We start from the raw sequence: 21,721 nt of genomic DNA on the forward strand, positions 1-21,721 counted from the left end.
AGGGAAGGATACAAAAAGCTATCTCAGAGATTTCAACTGTCAGTTTCCACTGTGAGGAACATAGTGAGGAAATGGAAGACCACAGGCACAGTACTAGTTAAGGCCCGAAGTGGCAGACCAAGAAAAATCTCAGATAAGCTGAAGCAAAGGATGGTGAGAACAGTCATAGTCAACCCACAGACCTGCTCCAAAGACCAACAACATGATCTTGCTGCAGATAGTGTCTCTGTGCATCGTTCAACTATACAGTGCACTTTCCCCAAAGAGATGCCGTATGATGCTGTAATGCAGAGGAAGCGTTTTCTGCGTACACACCACAAACAGAGTCACTTGAGGTATGCTAAAGCACATTTGGAATAAGGTGCTGTGGACTAATGAAACTAAAGTTGAGTTATTTGGACATAACAAGGGGCGGTATGTATGGCTGAAAAAGAACACAGCGTTCCAAGAAAAACACTTGCTACCTACAGTAAAATTTGGAGGTGGTTCCATCATGCTGTGGGGCTGTGTGCCCAGTGCAGGTACTGGGAATCTTGTTAAAGTTGAGGGTCACATGGATTCCAGTCAATACCAGCAGATTCTTGAGAACAATGTTCAAGAATCAGTGACAAAGGTGAAGTTGTGCTGGGGCTGGATCTTTCACTAAGACAACAACTCTAAACACTGCTCAAAATCTACTAAGGCATTCATGCAGAGGAACAAGTACAATTTTCTGGAATGGTCATCTCAGTCCCCAGACTTGAATATTACTGAAAATTTGTGGTGTGATCGTAAGTGGGCTGTCCATGTTTGGAAACTAACAAACCTGAGATGTATTGTAAAGAAGAATGGTCTAAAATACCTTCAACCAGAACCCAGACTCTCACTGGAAGCTATAGGAAGCATTTAGAGGCTGTTATTTCTGCAAAAGGAGGATCTACTAAATGTTGATGTATTTTTTCTGTTGGCGTGCCCAAATTTATGCACCTGCCTAATTTTGTTTAAATAATTATTGCACACTTTCTGTAAATCCTATAAACTTTATTTCACTTCTCAAATATCACTGTGTTTGTCTGCTATATGATATATTTAACTGAAATTTCTGATCCAGACAACCAATGATTTATTAAGGAAAATCAGGCCCAAACTTTTGCATACAACTGTGTATATAAGCAAACACCAATGCAACCATGTATTATTTGTTTTGTTGGACAAAGCTGCAGTGATTTCAGGATATGCTCGTGTCTAAAGATGACAGATGTGAGGTAGGGGAAAGAAAAACTCACGGTGGAAGCGAAAGTGGTTGTGTGAGAGTAAAACAACATGTGAAAGCTTGATGGATTAAGGAAAATGGGGCTGAATCCGTTTACCTCTAACAAAACTTGTCAGAAGGGAACGCTTATCCCTGACAGTGTGTCAGGTTGCATGGCAGGAGTGTCTCATTTTAACCAACCTTTCACAACACGTCTAAGTTGGCAAGGCTGAGGTGAAACATCGCTGATAGAACTGCATCCCTCATGTCTTCTTGTTTTGTTTCCAAGCCGGTTTTGTCAAAGGCAGGTTAAAGACTGGTTTCTACCCTTGTGCACTCAGAGACTCTTCTTCAGTCTGAAGGTGTAGGATATGGTGATAAGAATCAGTTCTGAAATCTTTGAAATAAAATGTTACTGTGGAATGTGAAGCACTGAAACTTGACGTTGCGAATTGAAAGTTTTTCGAGGTCATCAGTATCCACAACTACTACAAGTGAAGTCTGGGAGCATGCACTAGACGGCAGCTACTCAGGTAGATAACCGGTTGATCCCAACATCTCTAAAATAAAATAGTAGTCTACCTGGAGCTGCCAGGTGAAGCATGGAGACCCTCTTGGCCTGCTCCAGCCATTTGGGTCCTCAACAACCACACACCGATGTGCTGGATCATGCGTGGAGAAACGTGCCACATGGAGAAAATGTCAAAACAGATGATTCCTAACAATCCATGTTGTCCTCCTCATCTTAGTCTCCCTAAGCAACCACGCAGTCAAGACCAAAGTCATTCCAACAGTACACAACGATCCTCCAAAGAGACCTAGGACCAAAGACGGCTACTGCCTTAAGTTACTGTCCAAGTCTCAGCCATTTACTGTTCACACAATAATTCAGGTTGGATGTGAGCTCCTATGTAGGACTGGAACTTGGCTGCAAAATTGGTTTCAGAAGGTTTCTTCATAGTCTTCAATCGCCTCGTGCATCAGGTGTGAACCAAGTTAAAAGTCTGTCACGAAACTGTCGATTGGTGCATTAAATGTGTATTGATAATGCACATAATTTCTGTGATCAATCACCTCTGTACATAAGGATAAGAAAAATGTCCACAGATTTCACTCAGATGGATCTTTAAAAGAAAATGGACATTTTCAAAAAATAGGGTGGAACCAGCTTGAGTGTCGTCATGGAAGACATCACACTTTGGAGCTGCTTATCCTTAAGAGGCTGTAAAAGTGTTATGATGGTGCTACACTTTGCCATAATGTAATTCATATGGCTTTATTTAAAGGTGTTTAAGATGTAACAACTGAGCCAGTGTGGCGTCATTTGAAGCCAATATTCCATTCGAGGATCCTGTCATCTGCACTCACCAATTAAGTTGTTCTTGAACCCTTGACAGTTTGCCCATACCAAGATCTCTCACAGCATGCCTCCAAAGTTCAGAAAAACAAGTCTTTCCACTGTGATCAGCTGATGACTTTTTTGGGAAGTGAACAAGCAAACCAAAAAAACAGACGAGTCTAAAATGAGCGTGCAGTGATGGCTCACCTCCTGTTTTGGGGACGGGGCAACTACGAAGCCTCGACACCCAGAAGGCAGTCAGATTAGATCTCCTGCTTAGTTCTAGCATGTGATTCAGATGCTTCATGGATGCCTCAGTCTGGATGCCTTCTAGGAATTTTCCAAAGTGACGACCTCATATCAGACTGCATTTAAAACTGTAAGACTAAAAAAGGCTCAAGGATCTAAACTGCATGACTTGTTTGTCGGACATGAAGCAAGAAGGATGAGATAGGGCAGTGCAGTCTCGTTTGAATCCCAGGATTTGACCACATCTGGAGACAACCTGCACTAACACGACAGAGACTAATCCCTGGGTGGAGTGTGTGAGTTTCAGAACAAACCATTCGGTCCGGCTCAATAAACTTAAAAGCATACTCACCCCACCCAGTGAATGTGCCGGTTTAAGACATGCCAGTTGAAGACATAATAGTTTAGTTTCTGCTGAAATCACCATCCTCCGAATGTTTTGTGTCGACATTCCAACACTCCACCCAGGAATTAGTCCTTCCCCACAAAAAGCATCACTTCTAAAGGAAAAATTGTGTACTGTTTTGTTTTCGGCTGCAATCACCGAAGCAGTCGCGAAAAGTGCAGTTTTTTTTTTCATCTCCCAGTGGAGAAGGGAAGACGAAGCAAATGGGAGAGGTCATGTCGGTAAGTGTTAAGTCTACACAGCTAACCAGAGCAGCTACATTCTCTCACCTGCACAATCGCCTTGACATGTTTGAGGCCTGGGTCATAAACAAACCACAACACATGTCCACTTTCCACCGCATCATCACTTTTTCTTTGCATTTTCACTTTGTTTGCCATGTAATTTGCCAAAAAACTCAGAGAAAGTGCCATGTTTCTGCTGGGGACAGACGAGTGGTTGTCCCCGGATGTAGAAAAATAATAATAATAATACAAATGTAGTCCTTTTATGAAAGTGTTAATGTATTGTCTGGCTAGTGGCTAATGGTCAGCTAGCTATAATGAACCAGTCAGTGCAGTCACTATAATGTTTCTCTGTGCTAGCTTAGCCCGTTAGCATATAGCTGGTTCAGAATTCACCTTGTTAAGGTTGTTTGTGAGCAAATAATGTTTATCTGGTAAGACAGGGCAGCTTTGTTATGAGAAATAGTATAACAGTTATAATATGTGTATTCCCTTATCTGTACGGGATCATTTGTCCCAGTGGTAATTTACGTAACGAGTCACTTCCGCAGTTGCTATCTTGTTGTTCTCCATCCCCAAACAAACACATTGAGGTAGTTTATTGCATTTTACGATACTGCTTTCTGCTTTCTTTTTATGTTCTTATTTGTGGTGAAACCAAATGCAATTTTCCATATGAGTGAACAGTGAAGTTAGTTGTAGCTTGATCTCACCACATTGATAGCGCAGTAGCTACACTGTAGGATGGTTGCATCAAAGAATAGAAAAGAAAAAGTAGAAATCAGTGTAATCAGGTTAATATATTTCCAACAACTGCTAATTCCTTCACATAATTAAAAACTGTCACTTTGTAGACATGTGACTCTTTCCAATAAAAGTAATAGCCAGAAATGACTAAATACTACAAAATGTTGCTGTTTTATTAGCTTTGAGAAGTATTCTTTAAATTACCTTTCAGTATCATTTTGCAAATATTTCTGGAACAGTATATTAATGACAGACATATCAGGTCACACATTTGGACTGGTTTTACTTCACATGACAATGCTGGCTATCTGCATAAAATAAAATTGACGTGCATGTGACAATATATTGGATTAGCCCAGTCAGTACTATTAAATGGTAATTTGCAACTTGCTTTCCATCCCTCATTGATTAATCTGCATATCTAACAATATCTGTTAAGATCAGGGAAGATTCAAAAATAAAAAAATAAAATGGCCTTGTGCTCATTACCCAAGGTCAAAATATGGCCGTCGGGTATTGCGAAGGCCTTGCATGCGTCCGTCCGTCCATCTGTACTCCACATAAGTCCAGTCCTATTACTGCCAGTGTCTTCAAATTCACAGGGAACATTCTTGGGACACAGACCTTGGACAAGTTCAAAAACGGCTAACCTTGACCTATTTTACGAGGTCAAAAGGTCACATTATGTTACCTATTTTATGCTCATACGGCTGAGGGTATTTTAGCATTTAGAGCTGAAACAACTAATCGAGTTAATCAATTAAAATCGATTATTAAAATAGTTGTCAACTCATTTAGTCATAGATTAGTTGCTAAATAACTGTTTTACCACAAATGTTTCGTTTCTTCCATATAGTCAACCGAGCTTTGCTTTGAATCTTGAACCAGTGAAGGAGTGCTTCAAGCTGCTGCTTCGTTGGTTTTATTTGTTTTATTTCCCTTGATCTTAATTTTTACCCACTAAAACCCTAAAGAGCATATGTCTGTGAGGAATATTTACCTTTTTTATGTTAAACTGACCTGTTATGGTCTTCTGAAACAGTTGGTAGATGTATTTTATGCTAATGCCGATGCTAACATGTTAGCATGTCTATGGCGTTTTCAGTGTTAAAGCTAGCATTAAGCTACTGGCATTTCAGCATGTTTGTGCATTTGTTTTCTGTATAATAATTAATGGCTCAGCGTTTGTTGTCGTAAAAGAGTTAGATGTATTACAAATTATAATATTTTAATTAATTTTTATTTATATATTAATAATAATAGCAACAATAATAATAGTAATAATGCTACAATACAATTTTAGAGAAAGAGACGTGAGTCACATGTGTCATTGTGAAATGACCACATAGTTTACAAGTTATACAGAGAATGTTGCACATATAATGAGTCAGGCTACAGTTTTTGATTTAGGTTTTATGGTTAACTGGTTATGCTAATTGCTCATTTGCAGCAACAAAAATACCTCTTTTTTTCACAATATTTTTATAACATTTATATGTTCCATTGTTGTTTTATGGCAATTCAGCACTTTGATAAAGCAATGTCATTTGAATTAATTATTTTTGTTCTTTATTATAAACTGTTTTATTCTTTATTATTTTATATTTCAAGAGCCAAGGGACATTTGACGATTTGTTGATTTTCAAGTATTTTAAGTTTTCAAATAATCTTCTGTTGTTAAATAAAGTGATGGAAGGAGAGAAAAATTGTTTCCCTGGCACATTTTAAAAAAATTCCCCGCTAATCCGATTAATCAATTAATCATGTCGAAACCCCATCAGATTCATCGAAATAATCGTTTGTTACAGCCCTATTACATTATATTTTTAAGTTGAGAGAAGAACACTTGTTGCTACATGTTCCATTTGTCTAAAATATCAGTTGCCATTCATTGGGGAATTATACAAAAAAAAGGGTTTTATTTAATAACAGCATTAATATTGCATTTTGGCGCTTTTGGTCACCCTTGTTTTGAGTCGTTCCATATGATGCTTTGGCTCTATAGTTGGACGGAGATTAAATCATCTGGAATGATAGATGAGTATTAACTACATTTGTTGGTGTTATTATCGAACCCAGGGAGAAATAATTAATAATTAATAATAATTAATTTGGGAGAAATCACAAACTCTCACAACAATTAAATCATATTTTCACTGGAAGCCAGACTGGCAGTGGTGTTGTGATTTCACTGGATGGAGCCAAGCAGCACTTTGAAATTCAAACAGACTCCAACAAAAACAAAAGCAGGAAAAATGGCGTAAAGCTACATTTTTAATTCTTCTTTAAGAAGTGCTGTGGGGCTTCTATTTTATAGGTCAAGCAGCCAGATTTGCAATCATGTGTTGCTTGTGCTACACAATTTTATATTTTTTGGGCTCAAAAATCTAAGAAGAATGATCACATTTTCTGTCATCTTACCTTCAGAATGTGCCTTGGCTGCCGATAGTAGGACACAAGTAATCTGTCTCGCCGAGGAGTAAATAGACAGTCGAATGTTTCCACTGGAATGTTATCAGAAGCTGTAATAAATTAAATAATTTCAATCAGGCTAACAGTTGGGGTGACTCATAAGGTTTATGTGGAGTTTCTCAACTTGGTTTTCTGTGTTCAAGAAGGTCAAACATCCTTCAACAAACGCTGAAGGTCAAACATCCAACAGTGATGTGCTTCTGTGCCAGAGGAATCAACCACATATTTGTTGTACCATTTCTGCACTTTTAAGAGTGTGATGACAAGAGTCACATGGTTTCTGGTCACAAATAGAATTCTGACATTACAATCTTCTGACACACTGCTATTTAAAAGGCAAACCCAGTAGTACAAGTGTGCTAATGGCGAGAGCGTTTGTCTTGTTCCTGTAATAAATACAGTGTAATTAACAGTTCACCATGCAGGAGTGCAGGAATAAAAACAACTTTACGATGTGGTTATAACACTTCGGTCCTGGCATGCTGATTGGCAGAGAAGCCACAGCACATGCCGAATTCTGTCGATGACCTCAGGGATGAGGCTTTTATGACTTAGCGTGCATTTTGCCTGGCGCTTTGTTGTGGCCATGTATGTGTCGCTCTGGATGCCCGGTGCTTTTCCAAAAGGATTCAAAGCAGCAACACACAATCATAGACTTGGGATTGGGCCAGTAATCGGGAATAAACAGCATCCCAAACATCTAGGACAAAGACCAGTCTGACTCCACCCCTTTCTTACTCCCCCCCCCCCCCCCCCCCGTTGTTCATCTCAGTCTCTTGTTTGTCCCGTCACAGTGGCACCGTTGGGTGCCTTAGTACTCCCAAATTAATATCTTGCCACAACTGCTGCCTCCACCAACAGATTTTTAAATCCCAATGAAAAGATGGTCAGGTAGTGGACATTAAAAGTGATGAGCCCTTACTTTCTCAGTCATCTTGTATTAATGGGACCGAACAAACCCGGCTAGCCACACCTGCTAAAAGTGCTAAAGCCATTACCGTGAGAATATCACACAGCGCGAATTGCAACAGGGTCGTCTTAGATGATCCATTTGAACGTTTCACCACACAACAAAGTCCTATTATTCAAACAGACACAGCCCTCCACAACAACCTAGCAGCCATCCAAGTAAACAGTTATAGTCAGGGGCTACGAGGAGCGGAGGAACTCTGCTCAGCCGCTGTCACTCAACTCGGCCACGTCTGTAATTATACAGTACTTTATGGCTTTAAAACACCTGAAACTAAGAAGTTGGAAAATAATTTACCCCCTGTACAGCTGTCACGAAGGACAAAACTATCTATGGAGACTGAAACCATTTTTGTATCAGGCTGTAAACATTTATTTCTGCTGGAAATTTGGACATTTTAACATGGACTCCTATGGGAAAGTGCTATGTTTTTGGAGCCAGCCTCCAGCACCCTGTCAAAGAACTGCAACTTTTTCTTCTTCGAGTAGGTCTTCTTTTGAGACCAAAATTTACCACTTGGATTGAGTACAAATGTCACCGCAACTCTTAGCATTAAATCAACTCTGATAGAGTTGATCAATGTTAATAGTGGATTTTGATGTGCAGCAGTGATGCCGGTAACACATTACTCTAATCTGACCACTTTTTTTTAGTAACGAGTAATCTAACACAGTAATCTTTCCAAATCAGTAATCAGATTAAAGTTACTTCTCCAAGTCACTGTGCGTTACTATTATTTTTGCATTGTGGGGCAATAGCAGCATTAAACTTGGTCCGTGGGCAGGGGGTCGGGCTTCGATTGAACTGCCCACTTTAAGTGATCTGTGAGCTTTTCATCCACGGTTTTCTGCAGCAGCTACAACTCACCTCTTAAAGCGTGGTGACAACAGCACATCTGCACTGAGCTTTACAAAGACATTTTTATGCTTTTTTTCCTCCTTTATTTAGAATTCTGAGCTGAGCCGCTCCGTATCTGCTCACTAAAAACAGCTGATCCTCAGCAACATGTCAACAACTAACACTATTTTCCACTCAAATGCACCTAAACTCTCTGTCTGAGGACCACATGATGTGAAAATGCAATAAAACTTTCTTACCTGTAAATCTGGTCATGTTTTCTGCATAAATAAATGTTATCCATTCTTTGTGCTCAGACACCAAAGTAGGGGCGAATCCAGATGGAATGGGGGCGTGGAGCAGGGATGCCCCCCCCACAACACCCCTAGATTAAATGTCCAGTTTTGAAGCCTTTTTTTACTACAACTACTAATACTACTTATAATAATAATAATAATAATAATTTTGACAAGTAAAATGTTTAGAGAGAATTTAAATGTTAGAAAAATGTTAGAAAAAATTTAATAGTTACATTTACGTATAAACAGTGTAGTTTAGAAATTGCAAGTTTTACTGTTACAGTGCTGTCAACAGTTAAATATGAGGTTACGAAAGAGGTCTTTATTTTACTTTTTATAAAACAAGTATTTATTTTCATTGAAGTCAAGAAAGGGTGACTATAAAGTGAGTTTTGGCAAAACAGGTGTCATTGTCATGTTGAGGTGGCAGAGGGTTGTTGTCGGCAGCTGGGGAAAGTTGCTTTTTCAAGGAGTAATCAGTAATTGGATTACTTTTTAAAAGTAACTGTGGCAACACTGGTGTGCAGTCACGATAAAAAAAAACCCATAATGAGTATTTTGTAGATGTTCTGGGTTGAAGAGAAAAATATTTATGGTATCGACAGATATCATCCACTCTTGATCTCTATAATCTTTTGCAAAGATTGTCTTTTCAGAATTTTTGCAAAGATTCTCTTTTCATAATTTTCAAGCGTTTCCCTTTTCATGTTTTCTTCTGGTCACCTTTGCTGAAATCCTGCAGAAACTATGGATAATGATAAGCTCAGTGAGATAGTGTGTGTGTGAGAGAGAGGGCGAGGGCAAAGACTTAGCTGTAAATCCCCAACTCGGTCCAACACTGGCTCAAACCCCTGGCACGTTCTGTCTGCTCAAGCTAGCACCGCGACTAAGCCAAGCTCTCCATCCATCCAGCTCCTCATGCAAAGCACTAGATGAGTTGCTTTGCATCTATGCTCTAATCAAAAACCCTTACAGCATGAGCCAACGCTTACGCCGACCAAAACAGACATCCTGCCTTTTTCTCTCTCTCCATCAGCCGCCACCCGTGTCCATGTAATCATGACGGATTAGACCAACAGGTGCTTACTTATTCCAATCAAAATGCACTTTGAGGGGGATGTGTGGCAGGGGAGGGGTCGAAATGGATTTCACTTTTTAAAAAAAATAGTGACGTGTTCTGACCCTGATTGCTCACAGTCTCTTGCATGAATTAATTAGTGGCTGAACCCAGCAGGTGCTACATTTGGTTTGAAATGGAACCAGTGGTGATGAATTCCAAACAGCCCTCAGGCTCACGGTGTCACCAGCTGCATCCAACACTTTCACATCCTCGTTTAAGGAGACGGGTGAGCAAAAAGGAGGTTAATACGCCTTCTGAAACTGCAAATATTTGGGCCTGGGCCAATGAGGGACAGCATCTATGAGTGGCACATTTGAAAAAGGGACCAAAAGGACAAAGAGTTTGTGTCGGGTGAACACGCAGGTGCAGCGTGATGCGCAGCAGGTGGCGAGGTCACAGAGGGACGCAGACACACACACACACACACCAAGCCTTTACAAATACAGTGAGTGTTCGTTCGAGGGGTGGAGTTAGTATTTTTTTGTGTATACTCCTGTCCTCAGGGTGAGTTTTAATCACATGCAGAAGGAGTCAGCTGACCCATGCTGATTATTTCAGAGTTCAGGCTGCAGACACCAGTGGCGTGTCCAGCCTTATTTGATTGGGGTGGCTTTTTTTGGGCGGGTGGGGGGGATGATGATGTAAGTTGTCAGAGTGATTTTTTTTTTTAAGCCTTTTTATGAATAGACAAAGGGCTCATTTAGGGTCTGTGTCAAATATGAATACTGATAATATGGACAAAACTGAGCAATAACAGCAGTAATCTAAAGTCAGATCAAATCTGGGCGCATGCACTGGTGCAGTGATTAGCCACATGACATCCATGAGAACATGGAACTACCTTGAGTTCTGGATGGCAATCACTCAGGCAGACAACCGGTTCATTAGCAGTACGTAAGACCCTTTAGTTTCTCCCGGGATCACCACAGCAAATCTGAGGTGGATCTGCATGTTGAATTGGCGTTAGACCATCAACAGCGGTGGAATATTTTGACCAGACATTACGCCTTCCTCAACCATTGCAGTATATGAAGTAGTTGGAAACTTTCAAGAGGCTCTGCAGTGCCATCTAGTAGGTTTTTCTTAACTTTCACGCTCATGTAACGTGTGGGCGTATTGGTTTCTTCACTGGAAATGTACTGATAGATTTACGTATGTCCTTGGAGCATAAATGAGCATTAAGTGGTATAATACCAAAACCGCTTTAGCAAAATGTTATGACTTATTGGACCTCCACACATAATTGTATAGTTTCTCAAAGAGTTCAGGCAAAATCCCGACTCTGACTGGGCATATAGCCAATCATACATTTAATATAACAGGGGCGACCCATGTCACTCAAGGCCACCCCCCCGGACCCACTGATGTCATGGTCCCTGGCCTACAATCATGCAGAAAAGCTTTTAAGCTTTTGCTGTCTTTGCCTTCGTGGCCTTTGAACGCAGAAGAAAAATATACAGGATATAAAGCCAGACTGGTTCTGAAATGAGTCTTTTAAAAGTGCAGGAGTAAGCGCTAAAAAGGAACAGACCCACAGAGAAGCTTCAGAAAACAGCTGATAAGAGGAAGATGAGTCAATTTACCACATGCACATGCGTGATCACCCACTCCATGTTTGTGTACGTCTCTTCTCAGCCTGCACAGACTCCTTTCAGCATACGACATTGTCAGAAAAGTATGCTCTCCCTTCTCTCCATCTGCTGTTATCCCCTGAGAAATATCATCATCCTTTTCTCTACACAATTCCTCCTGCGTGTCCTGGAGGTCTTGCAACAAAGCCCATCTCAGCGTAATCCAATTTAGGATGGAATGATGAGCAGAAGAGAGATGGTTTTAGAAGACAGGAAAACCATTTTGTTCAATAGTGTCATTCAAATCTCTCAATAATTTTGTAGAAAGTGTGCCGCTGATGGCTCGGGATGACAATCGGATTGCGTCGGAGCAGTTAGCGTGCCTGTTCCTCACTGTTCAGAGGCCTTCTGTCATCTTCAGTGCATGAGAACCTGCGTTCTGATGTCACATTAAGGTTTCTCCGTTTCATTACAGCAAAGATAAGGATACACGATCAGGAAGTGAGCTACATGGCTGAGCGAGCTGCTCGATTACAGCTTTACAGCCACCTATTACCTGTCTGCGTTTGTTTCCACGGCCAGTTTTGTAGTTTTCATGGAGGCTCAAACTCCATCAGGGTGAAGCGTTTTCAAATCAGGCTTGGCGTTCTAGTCATCTTAGGCTAACCTCGGGGGCTTCGATTTAACTGCTACACACTTGTGTAAGAGGTTGGTTAGTCTTCGTGGTCAAGGCAGCATCCTCTTAGCTTCCTGCCTGTGTTTAAAGAAAAACAGTGAGCGGGTATAGAAAATGGATGAATATGTTTTGTTTTTTTTCACCTCACACCTGTAGACCATGTGCAAGAAGAACAACCAGTGATTCCTCTTCAGTCTTCAGTCTGCACTGCAAAATGTGAAGGGTGGAGTACGTATGTCCGTTTGGGCTACAACATGAAGATGGTGGCCTCCATGAGTTGGCCCATTCCCACAAGCCTGGCGCCAAAAAAAAAATATTAAGGGGGCGACGAGTTTATCACAGGGGGCGGGGCCGCTGACCCCCCCCCCCCCCGCAAAAAAAAAAGTGCGCACCGGAGGGGACGTGCCTCTGAGCATGCGTAATGAATTGGGTGCGCTCCTAAAAAGCTTGTGTATTTAGGCTACACCATTGTAAGAGACTGACTGATTAAGAGTAAAGAGTGATGACAGTATTTTTTTAATTATTATTTGAACGTATAGACCCTCGGTCAAGTGATCTCCTGCATACCACAAAACCAAACCAACAACTGATCTAAGAAACAACACGAGACAGTAGATTAACCCCACATACAGCCCTCCATCACAAGCGCAAACACAGTGCAATTGGGCATGACAAGTCACACAACGGGTCAAAGATAAACCTTTCATGTAGATACATAGTTGTCCCTCGTTTATCACGGGAGTTACATTTTAAAAAATAGCCCGCAATAGGCGAAATCCGCGACATAGTCAGCGTTATTTTTTACAATTATTATAGACGGTTTAAGGCTGTAAAACCCCTCACTACACACTTTATACACTTTTCTCAAACAGGCATTAATATTTTGTCACTTTTCTCTTGTGTGTAAACACACTCAAAGTTCAAACCTTAGTAGAAAAATAAGACCAACCTGTTTTCAGGCCCAAACATTTGTTTGAGAAATAAAAATAGAATGTTTTCCTATAAATAATTATGATGGCTTTTAGAAGTAACGAATTTAATTTTAACGATCAACCTACGAGGTTGGACACATAAGAAATTATTAATAGTGACTGACCAGTATTTCACAGTTCCTCTGATCGCGCCTCATCGTCCTGGCGCCGCGTCTTTTTCCATTGAGTCACACCTCGCTGCAGGTGTCTTTTTCCGAGTGAAGAACACAGTTATGGGTAGTTGTTGGCGCTGTTTTTTCTTCTGGGTGAGAAGATTCTTATAAACAGACACGCAGAACACAATGGGCCTCATGTATCAAAGTTGCGCACTTGTGGCGTAAATTTACGGTGTAAATTTGAAGTACACCAAAGTTGTCATGTATCAAGCAGTGCGCACCTGCCCATTTCTAGCGTACGCCTGACGTGACCGTGATAAATGCGGCAGGTGAAAACAATCGGAATTATAATAAACACACCCATAAATATTCAGACTCTGCTTCAGACACACCCTCATTTTACGACATGGAAACCAGGAAGACGGCAAAGAAAAAGAACTCCACCAATCACGACACATGCCAATAGAGCATCAAAAGCGGCTGTCATATCAATTGTTTTGTAGTATAATCAAAAAAGTGTTACAGTGGTCCCTCGTTTATCGCGGGAGTTACAATCTAAAAATAGTCCACAAAAAGCGAAGTCCGCGACGTAGTCAGCGTTATTTTTTTTTTTTACAATTATTATAGACGTTTTAAAGCTGTAAAAACCCTGTAAAACCACTTTATACACTTTTCTCTATCAGGCATTAACATTTTCTCACTTTTCTCTCGTGTGTAAACACTCTCAAAGTTCAAACCTTAGTAGAAAAATAAGACCAACCTGTTTTCAGGCCCAAACATTTGTTTGAGAAATAAAAATAGAATGTTTTCCTATAAATAATTATGATGGCTTTTAGAACTAACAAATTTAATTTTAACAATCAACGTACAAGGTTGGACACATAAGAAATTATTAATAGTGACTGACCAGTATTTCACAGATTGCGCCTCTGCGTCCTGACACCGCGCCTTTCTCCACTCACACCTGGCTGCAGGTGTCTGTTTCCGAGTGCCAAACACAGTTATGAGTAATTGTTGGCGCTCTTTTTTCTTCTGGGCGAGAAGACTCTTATAAACAGATATGCAGACCACAATGCACTGTAAAAAATTGGACTAAAAACTCCGTGAAACGGCGAGGCCACGAAAGGTGAACCGCGTTATAGCGAGGGACCACTGTATTCTCTTTTCACGTCAATAATTCTTGACGTGGATATTTGCTCTCTCAATTAATAAGACACGCCTTATTTTTCAGATATCTTTATTCTTAAGATGTATTTCTTTATTTTATTGTGACAAACGAATGGAGAAAACAAAACCTGATTGGGGGAAGGGAATGACGAAACTACAGTAGTAATTATCAATTTCATAGTCTAAAACGATCACACCACATAAAGTTAAGCTCAGCGCTGCTCTGGCTCCAGGCTCGAAGTCTGGAGAAAAAGGCGAGCAGCGCTTTCTTTGCAGTCAGCACTGTGGCCACGGATCGTGCTCGATAGACCAACAATCCCACAAAAGCGGGATTTGTATTGATTATTATGTAGTATAAATGTAACATATGCATTGATTTGTATAATGGCACTGTTTATCATGTTGATCAGTTTCATTTTTATGTGGATTCCAGCGCTGGTTCATTTTGGTGTATAATTCACGCCACCTCTCGACCTGGTGTATATTTTCAGCGCAGCGTACGCCAACGACCACATTGATAAATGCCAAGTAGCGCAGCCGTTTTGGCGTACACCCCATATACGCTCAAATATCGCCGTACGCACGTTGATACATGAGGCCCAATGTGCGTGCTCTCCCTTCGCGGTGCCGCAACAGGTGTCCCGTCATCTCAACAGAACACCGGCCTGCTTGATGAGGATGCAGAGCACAATGCGCTGTAAAAAAAAAAAAAAAAAATCAGCATTCAAAATTGGACTAAAAAAATCCGCGAAACTGTGAGGCGCTATATTTTCCAGTATTTCTTTTTCTTTCTTTTTTATTTTTGATAACTCTCACATCCGAGGGGGCGAGGTTGATGATGTGAGGGGTCGTCACCCCCAAACGCCCCCTCGTGGCGCCCAGTCCGCATTCCCAGTGGTGGGCACAGTTCAGCTAATCCGATAACCGATAATTATCGAAGTAATGTTTTAGCTTTTCAGATAAGTTTTAAAACCATCAGCGGAACATTATCTTCTGATAAATTTAGTTCGGATAACTTTCAGTCCGCTAACATTTTTTTTTGCTGGTAAAGTGAGCAAAGTTTAACAGTCAAAAATGTTTATAAACCCTAAAATCAATCTGTTGTGTGTTTGTGGCTGTTGTACCCAAGACAACTGTATAAAGTGTAGCACAAAAAAGGAATGAAACAACGAAAGACTACATAATAAAAAGCACAAAATAAAACCAGAAACAAAAGCATAATACAATGGAAAAAACAATAACTGGACAGAGACTGCAACTGAATAAACCATGTGACGAAAGTAAGAAAAACAGAAAATACAAAATACACAGGAAACAAAATCAGAGACTACAGAATACGGAACAGAATGAAACATAACTAGACAATCATACTGTGGAGAGGTGGAAATAAGCGGAGTGACCCCACCCCCCAAAAAATAAGTTTTATAATTAAATGTGCAACTTATTTTTCCAGAAAAATGTGTTTTATACTACAGTATATGTGATTTTGAAGATGTAATAAACAAATTGGTTCGGTGAGAGGTCTTATAATAATAATAATATATAATTTATTAATTTATATAGCGCCAAATCACGAGTAATCACCTCAAGGCGCTTCACAAACATCATTTAAAAGCAAAATAAAATGAAATAAGATTAAAACAATAAGAAAAAAAAATGTAACCATAAAAAGGTAAAAGAAGTAAAATAAATAAAAGGAATAAAAAAAGACACACAATCATATAAAATCCTAATGATAAAACAGGGAGAACAAATGTGTCTTCAGCCTGGCTTTAAAAGTCTCCACAGAGTCCGACTGTCGTATCAGTGCAGGCAGATCATTCCACAAAGCTGGGGCGCAGTGATCAGGTCTTCTTTTCAGACCTGCTCCCATGGCCTAAATGCTGTGATCTTTGCAAAAATAAATCAGTGGACATCTTGACTGCAGCACTTGAGAAGCTGAACAAGGAATCAGTCTGTAGAATTCAGATTGTGCTGGATCAATACTTCTTGGACTCATCCATCATGAGTGTATCTGTATCCACTGGAAGTGTTGAAAATTAGACATTCACTTACATCGACAGCAACATTCCTGTCCGAGTCCTCAGCCTTTGCAGTCAGGAGATGCCTGGACAGGTGTTTCACAGATACCTTTGTATGAAAGATTAAACTGTTTTATGATTTTTTTTTTTTCTTTTTTTGTAGCAGAGGTTACATTTAAAAAAAAAAAAGTCTCATTGTCACGAGTCCACACAACCCTATGGAAAGGATATTGTTTTATTTCCAAAGGTGAGGTCTGGTGGCCACTAAGGCCGCTGTTGCTGGTTGATAAATATAGTACACAATTGTGTACATATCACACGCAAAGCCAAACCTACACAGGCCCTCCCCCTCAACAGTAAAGGTCATATTAAGTGCCCTTTTAATCATCACCCCCACCCCCAGGCCCAGTAATACAGGCTAATTTTACCTCTGCAGCCAGGCCAGCATGGGGGAGGTTATTCTGGGTGGCTATGTGTGGGATCAGACTGCGGACGGTTCAGGCAAGACATGAAGTAATAGTGTGTATATATATATATATATATATATATACACACACACACACACACACACAGAGCACATTGCCCGTGGGGATCCATGGGCTCTAGATCGGGTAGTGTTTATAAAATCGTTAGCTGATATTTTTGAAAGGTAGTAATAAATGATGCAATGTTTCTATCATGATTTTAACTGAAAGTGCAAGAAATTAAATTGAGAAAGTTTTCTGAATATTTGCATTTATTATTTGGCAAAATGTAGTTGATGTCATGTTTTACAACTGGCAAGGTTGAGACATTTCCTTTGTTCAGAGCTTGTGTGATTACCATTGTTGTTACGTAATATCCCTAATTTCTCCAAAAAATTAGTCCCATCAACCTTCTGTTTTCACGGCGTTCATCCTTGAACCAAAATACCAAACAGCATATCAAACAGCAAATATCAGCTCTCCTCAGTTTCTCCGCGATTGAAGCCATACACACTCACACATGTACACAGAGGTCACTTGGCTTTTAATATTTAGATATATATATGTAAGTAGAAACTACGATCTGGTAGATTGGGAGATTCTACCAGTTTAGACTGCGATCGCAGAATCTACTAGAAGAGTTTCTGTTGTTTACAAGTTCTTACTTTCTTACTGTGATCACTTCAGCATGGTGTGGCTCTAATGTAACGTTGATATGAGAGATATTTTTCTAATTTCCACAGTAAGGTATTGCTGTCATTCTATGTCTCGATGTCATCTTGTCATGATCAGTTTGTGATACGGGCCATGCGAGCCTGACAAAATAATAATAATAATAATAATACGAGTAATAATAATAACAGTGATAATGAAATTTTAAATTAGGCTGATCATTATAATTAACTGGTTTATTTAATGGAGAAAAAGAATCACATTTGATTTCATTGGCATGGGAACGCTAGTAATAGTTCAGTTTAGATTTTTGTTTGATTCACAGATGAAGATCAAAAATTGGGAGGAAAAAAGGGAAACACTACATGATCAAATTTCTGTCAAACCTAAAACTTTTGCAGATTAGTTAATGATAAGTATTTACACGTTTAGCCTCATATGTTCAAAAATCAAGCTAAATATTTAGCTAAATGTTGAGACAAATATGCACCTTAACAAAAGAGCGAATTGTTCCTCCCTGAAAGACAGATTAATAAAACGTATAATTGAAGGGCATGTTTATTCAAACTTGCAATTCATGGATGTTTGGTTTTGGAGTGATATTGTAGCCTGCAGGCTTTTGATGTCAATTTCAGTTGCAATTTCAATAATATAATAATTTTTTTTAAATGGCTGTGCAGAATTTTATCTTTTTTTAGGTGGGGGAGGGGGGCGCTCAGGCAACAAGGATGCAGACTCAGACACACAGACACACACTGCTACCTTAATACATTGTGTTTTGCAAAATAAGGCGATTCAGCTCTGCAAGTAAATGATTTATTTTTATTTAAACATTCCTTCTCACATTTCTTGCAGTGTTGAATAATTTTAACCCCATTCTATTGCATACATCTTTAACAGCTGACTCTTTTTAAATGACTGTCTGCTACAGTAGCAGCAGATTCAGCCCTTCTCACCAAGACACTTTTCCACTCCACCTGATGGAAAGACGCATGCACAGGCATTAGCAAGTTACTAATCAAAGCAGAACACAATGAAAATGCTGTCATTAAATATTTAGTAGTGTAGTTTTTATGGTTAAATATACCAGTTGTTAATGGAATGATTTGATACAATGCAATCCGGTGCAACTGTTTAATGTATACATTTATTTTCCATGATAAATTAAAATAAACCAAAAGTGAATTTGCTTACTTTCAAATTTATCTTTCATAAATGACCAGGGATCTTCAGGTTTTTGCTAATGCACTGTTTCACGTTGGCTGTGCCGCTGCTCCCCATTTGTTAACCACTAGGGGCATCACAACATACAGTAGCAAAAAGCATAGCATAGAAAATGTAGTACGCATGCAAAACTCACGCATGCGCACGAAGGTTCAAGCTTGGCTGATGCAATCACACGTGATTCAAATCCATATGGTTTTTGCAAAAAATAAAAAGGTATGATACTTTTTGGACAGACCTCGTATTCATTTCTGCGTGCTGAAATTCATCTGTTTGTCAGTGTTTGAACACCTCAGTTTTCTTTATTTTGTTACAACTCAAGCTCGTGTGCAGCAGCAGAGACGAGGCAGTTGTGCATCATCCAGAAGCGACGCACATGCAGCAATGCTGGAGTAAAAATGAACATTTAACAAGCACTTAAATATCGCCCGTTCTGGACGTGAACATTTCTGAGTTCCAGTAATCATATCATTGACCTTAAATCACTTTCTAGAGACACGCCCACTGAACCGGTCTGCTGTTAACTCTTCTCTCTCCGTCTCTTTCCAGACAGCGAGATTGTTCCAGCAGACTGTCTCCGCCCACGCTCTTTCACGACAGTGCGCTCCTCCTCTCTGCGGCGGGAAGCGGACAACTCCCGCTTATCCATCAGCTTGTGTGACCTCAATCTGCAGCAGGATGACAGAGGCTCCTCCCACAGTCACACCCACCGCCACACCCTCCACCTTGCATCATCTTCCTCCTCCTCCACCTGCCCCATCCCCCAGAACTCCCTCAACTCACAGCAGTCCTCTTTACTGCCCTCTTCCCTGGAGAGCGACCTCCACTTCCACCAACTGCGCGGTGCTCACATTAAGACGCTGGACGAGCAGACAGTGGTGCATTCAGAGCACGCGCGTGAGGAGCGCACGCTGGTCTTCACCAACCGGCCACTACGCACTGGAGAGACTGTGTTCATCAAAGTCACCAAATCGAGCCCCGTCCGCTCAGGTTCGTTGTCTTACGGTGTGACGTCCTGTGACCCAGCTGTGCTACGACCCAGCGACTTGCCCTATAATCCAGAAGCTTTGGTGGACAGGAAGGAGTTTTGGGCAGTATGCCGCGTGCCGACAACGCTCCAAAGCAGTGACATCTTGGGTTTCTTGGTCAATCAGGAAGGAGAAGTCATTCTCAGCCATAACGGCACCAATGTGGGCATGCAGTTATGCGTGGACAACTCCCGCCTGCTCTGGATGTTCTTTGGTCTACATGGAGCGATAACACAGCTGAGGATTCTGGGTAAGTGAGCTCCACATACAAACAGTGTGACCTCACACAACAGAAAGCTTCAAGTTTGAACTTGACACTTTCAAACAGTCTACTGGCTCTCAAAGCTTCTTTGCACACAAAAGATCATTAATTAACTGAACTGTTGTCAAAATATTCCCATTCCAAGGTGTCAGGTTTGTTCCAGTCCAGTTCACATGACACAAAAGATGCTGTTAAGCGTCAGTATAACAGCGGATTGTGTTTGGTTTGGCTTCTTATCCAACATTAGCAGCCAACATCAACTCTGTCACACTCCGTCTTCCACTAAATCTGCACAGTACCAGGTAACCCTGGTACTTAGAGCTTTTTATTGAGCAACAAAATCAAGAACTTTCTTGACAGGATGAAAATGGTTGTCCCACTAAAAGATCCAACTCCACTGTAGTTACAGTGCATCCAGAAAGTATTCACAGCACTTCACTTTTTCCGCATTTTGTTGTGTTACAGCCTTATGCAAAAATTGCGTAAGTTCATTTTTCCTCTCAAAATTCTGCTCACAACACCCCATAATGACAACATGAAAGAAATTTGCAAATCAAAAATAAAAAAAACTAAGAAATCACATGTACATAAGTATTCACACCCTTTACTTAATACTTTGTTGATGCACCTTTGGCAGAAATTTCAGCCTCATGTCTTCTTGATCTCTCCAGAGATGTTCAGTCAGATTCAGGTCTGGGCTCTGGCTGGGCCACTCAAGAACATTCACAGAGATGTCTTGAAGCAACTCCTTTGATGTCTTGGCTGTGTTCTTAGGGTCATTGTCCTGCTGAGAAATGAACCTTCACCCCAGCAAGAGCGCTCTGTAGCAGGTTTTCATCCAGGATGTCGCTGTACATTTCTGCATTCATCTTTCCCTCAATCCTGACTAGTCTGACTTTGTGAACCCCAACTTGCTTGAGTTAATGAGGTTTACCTGTATGTAGACAGGTGTGTGCCTTTCCAAAATCAACTGAATTTACCCCAGGTGGACTCCAATTAAGCTGTAGAAACATCTCAAGGATGATCAGTGAAAACAGGATGTACCTGAGCTCAGGTTTGCTTAATGGAAAAGGCTGTGAATACTGATATTTTTAATAAATTTGCAAAAAAAACTTTCACATTATAGGGTGTCGTGTGTAGAATTTGGAGGAAAAAATGAATTTCATCCGTTTTGGAATAAGGGTAAAACATAAAATGTGGGAAAAGTGCAGTGAATACTGTCTGTATGCACTGCAGTGTGATACAGTGTCTGTTTTGGCCAGTTGCTCCATAAATACAGATCTTCCTTCAATGTAGCAATCCAAACCCATCCCACATGCAACACCAATCCCACATGTAACCCTGAACAAAACATTGTAAATATAGGTGCTAAGTCAATGTGTGTTGTTTCAATGTGCCTACGATGCACCCATTGGCTGCTGGTTCACTCTTACTGTGCCGCAGTGGCTTTGTCATGGAGCAGCGCCATAGCAAACTGCAGCAATAGCTGTAATATCTAAAGCAAATAAATCAGGTATTGATCAGGATGTAAAAACCAGCCTGAACCCGTGCAATGTACCAATGTCAGCAACAACACTGATGCACGATCAGAAGAATCGAGACATATGCAGATCCCCTTGTAACCACCTTATGGACAAAAGAGAAAACATTAATGG

At 40.4% G+C, this 21,721-nt stretch overlaps 1 protein-coding gene across 1 annotated transcript in view; it reads left to right on the forward strand.

Moving 5' to 3' along the window:
- neurl1aa (neuralized E3 ubiquitin protein ligase 1Aa) overlaps nucleotides 1–21,721 on the forward strand; it is a 117,960-nt gene that overhangs the window by 67,707 nt on the left and 28,532 nt on the right. Inside the window, exon 4 of the mRNA XM_034187370.1 lies at nucleotides 19,326–20,054. Within this exon, the coding sequence (XP_034043261.1) occupies nucleotides 19,326–20,054 (729 nt within the window). The remainder of the gene's footprint in view (nucleotides 1–19,325; nucleotides 20,055–21,721) is intronic.

The sequence above is a fragment of the Thalassophryne amazonica genome, chromosome 15 (assembly GCF_902500255.1).
Source record: "Thalassophryne amazonica chromosome 15, fThaAma1.1, whole genome shotgun sequence".
Classification (NCBI taxonomy): Eukaryota; Metazoa; Chordata; class Actinopteri; order Batrachoidiformes; family Batrachoididae; genus Thalassophryne; species Thalassophryne amazonica.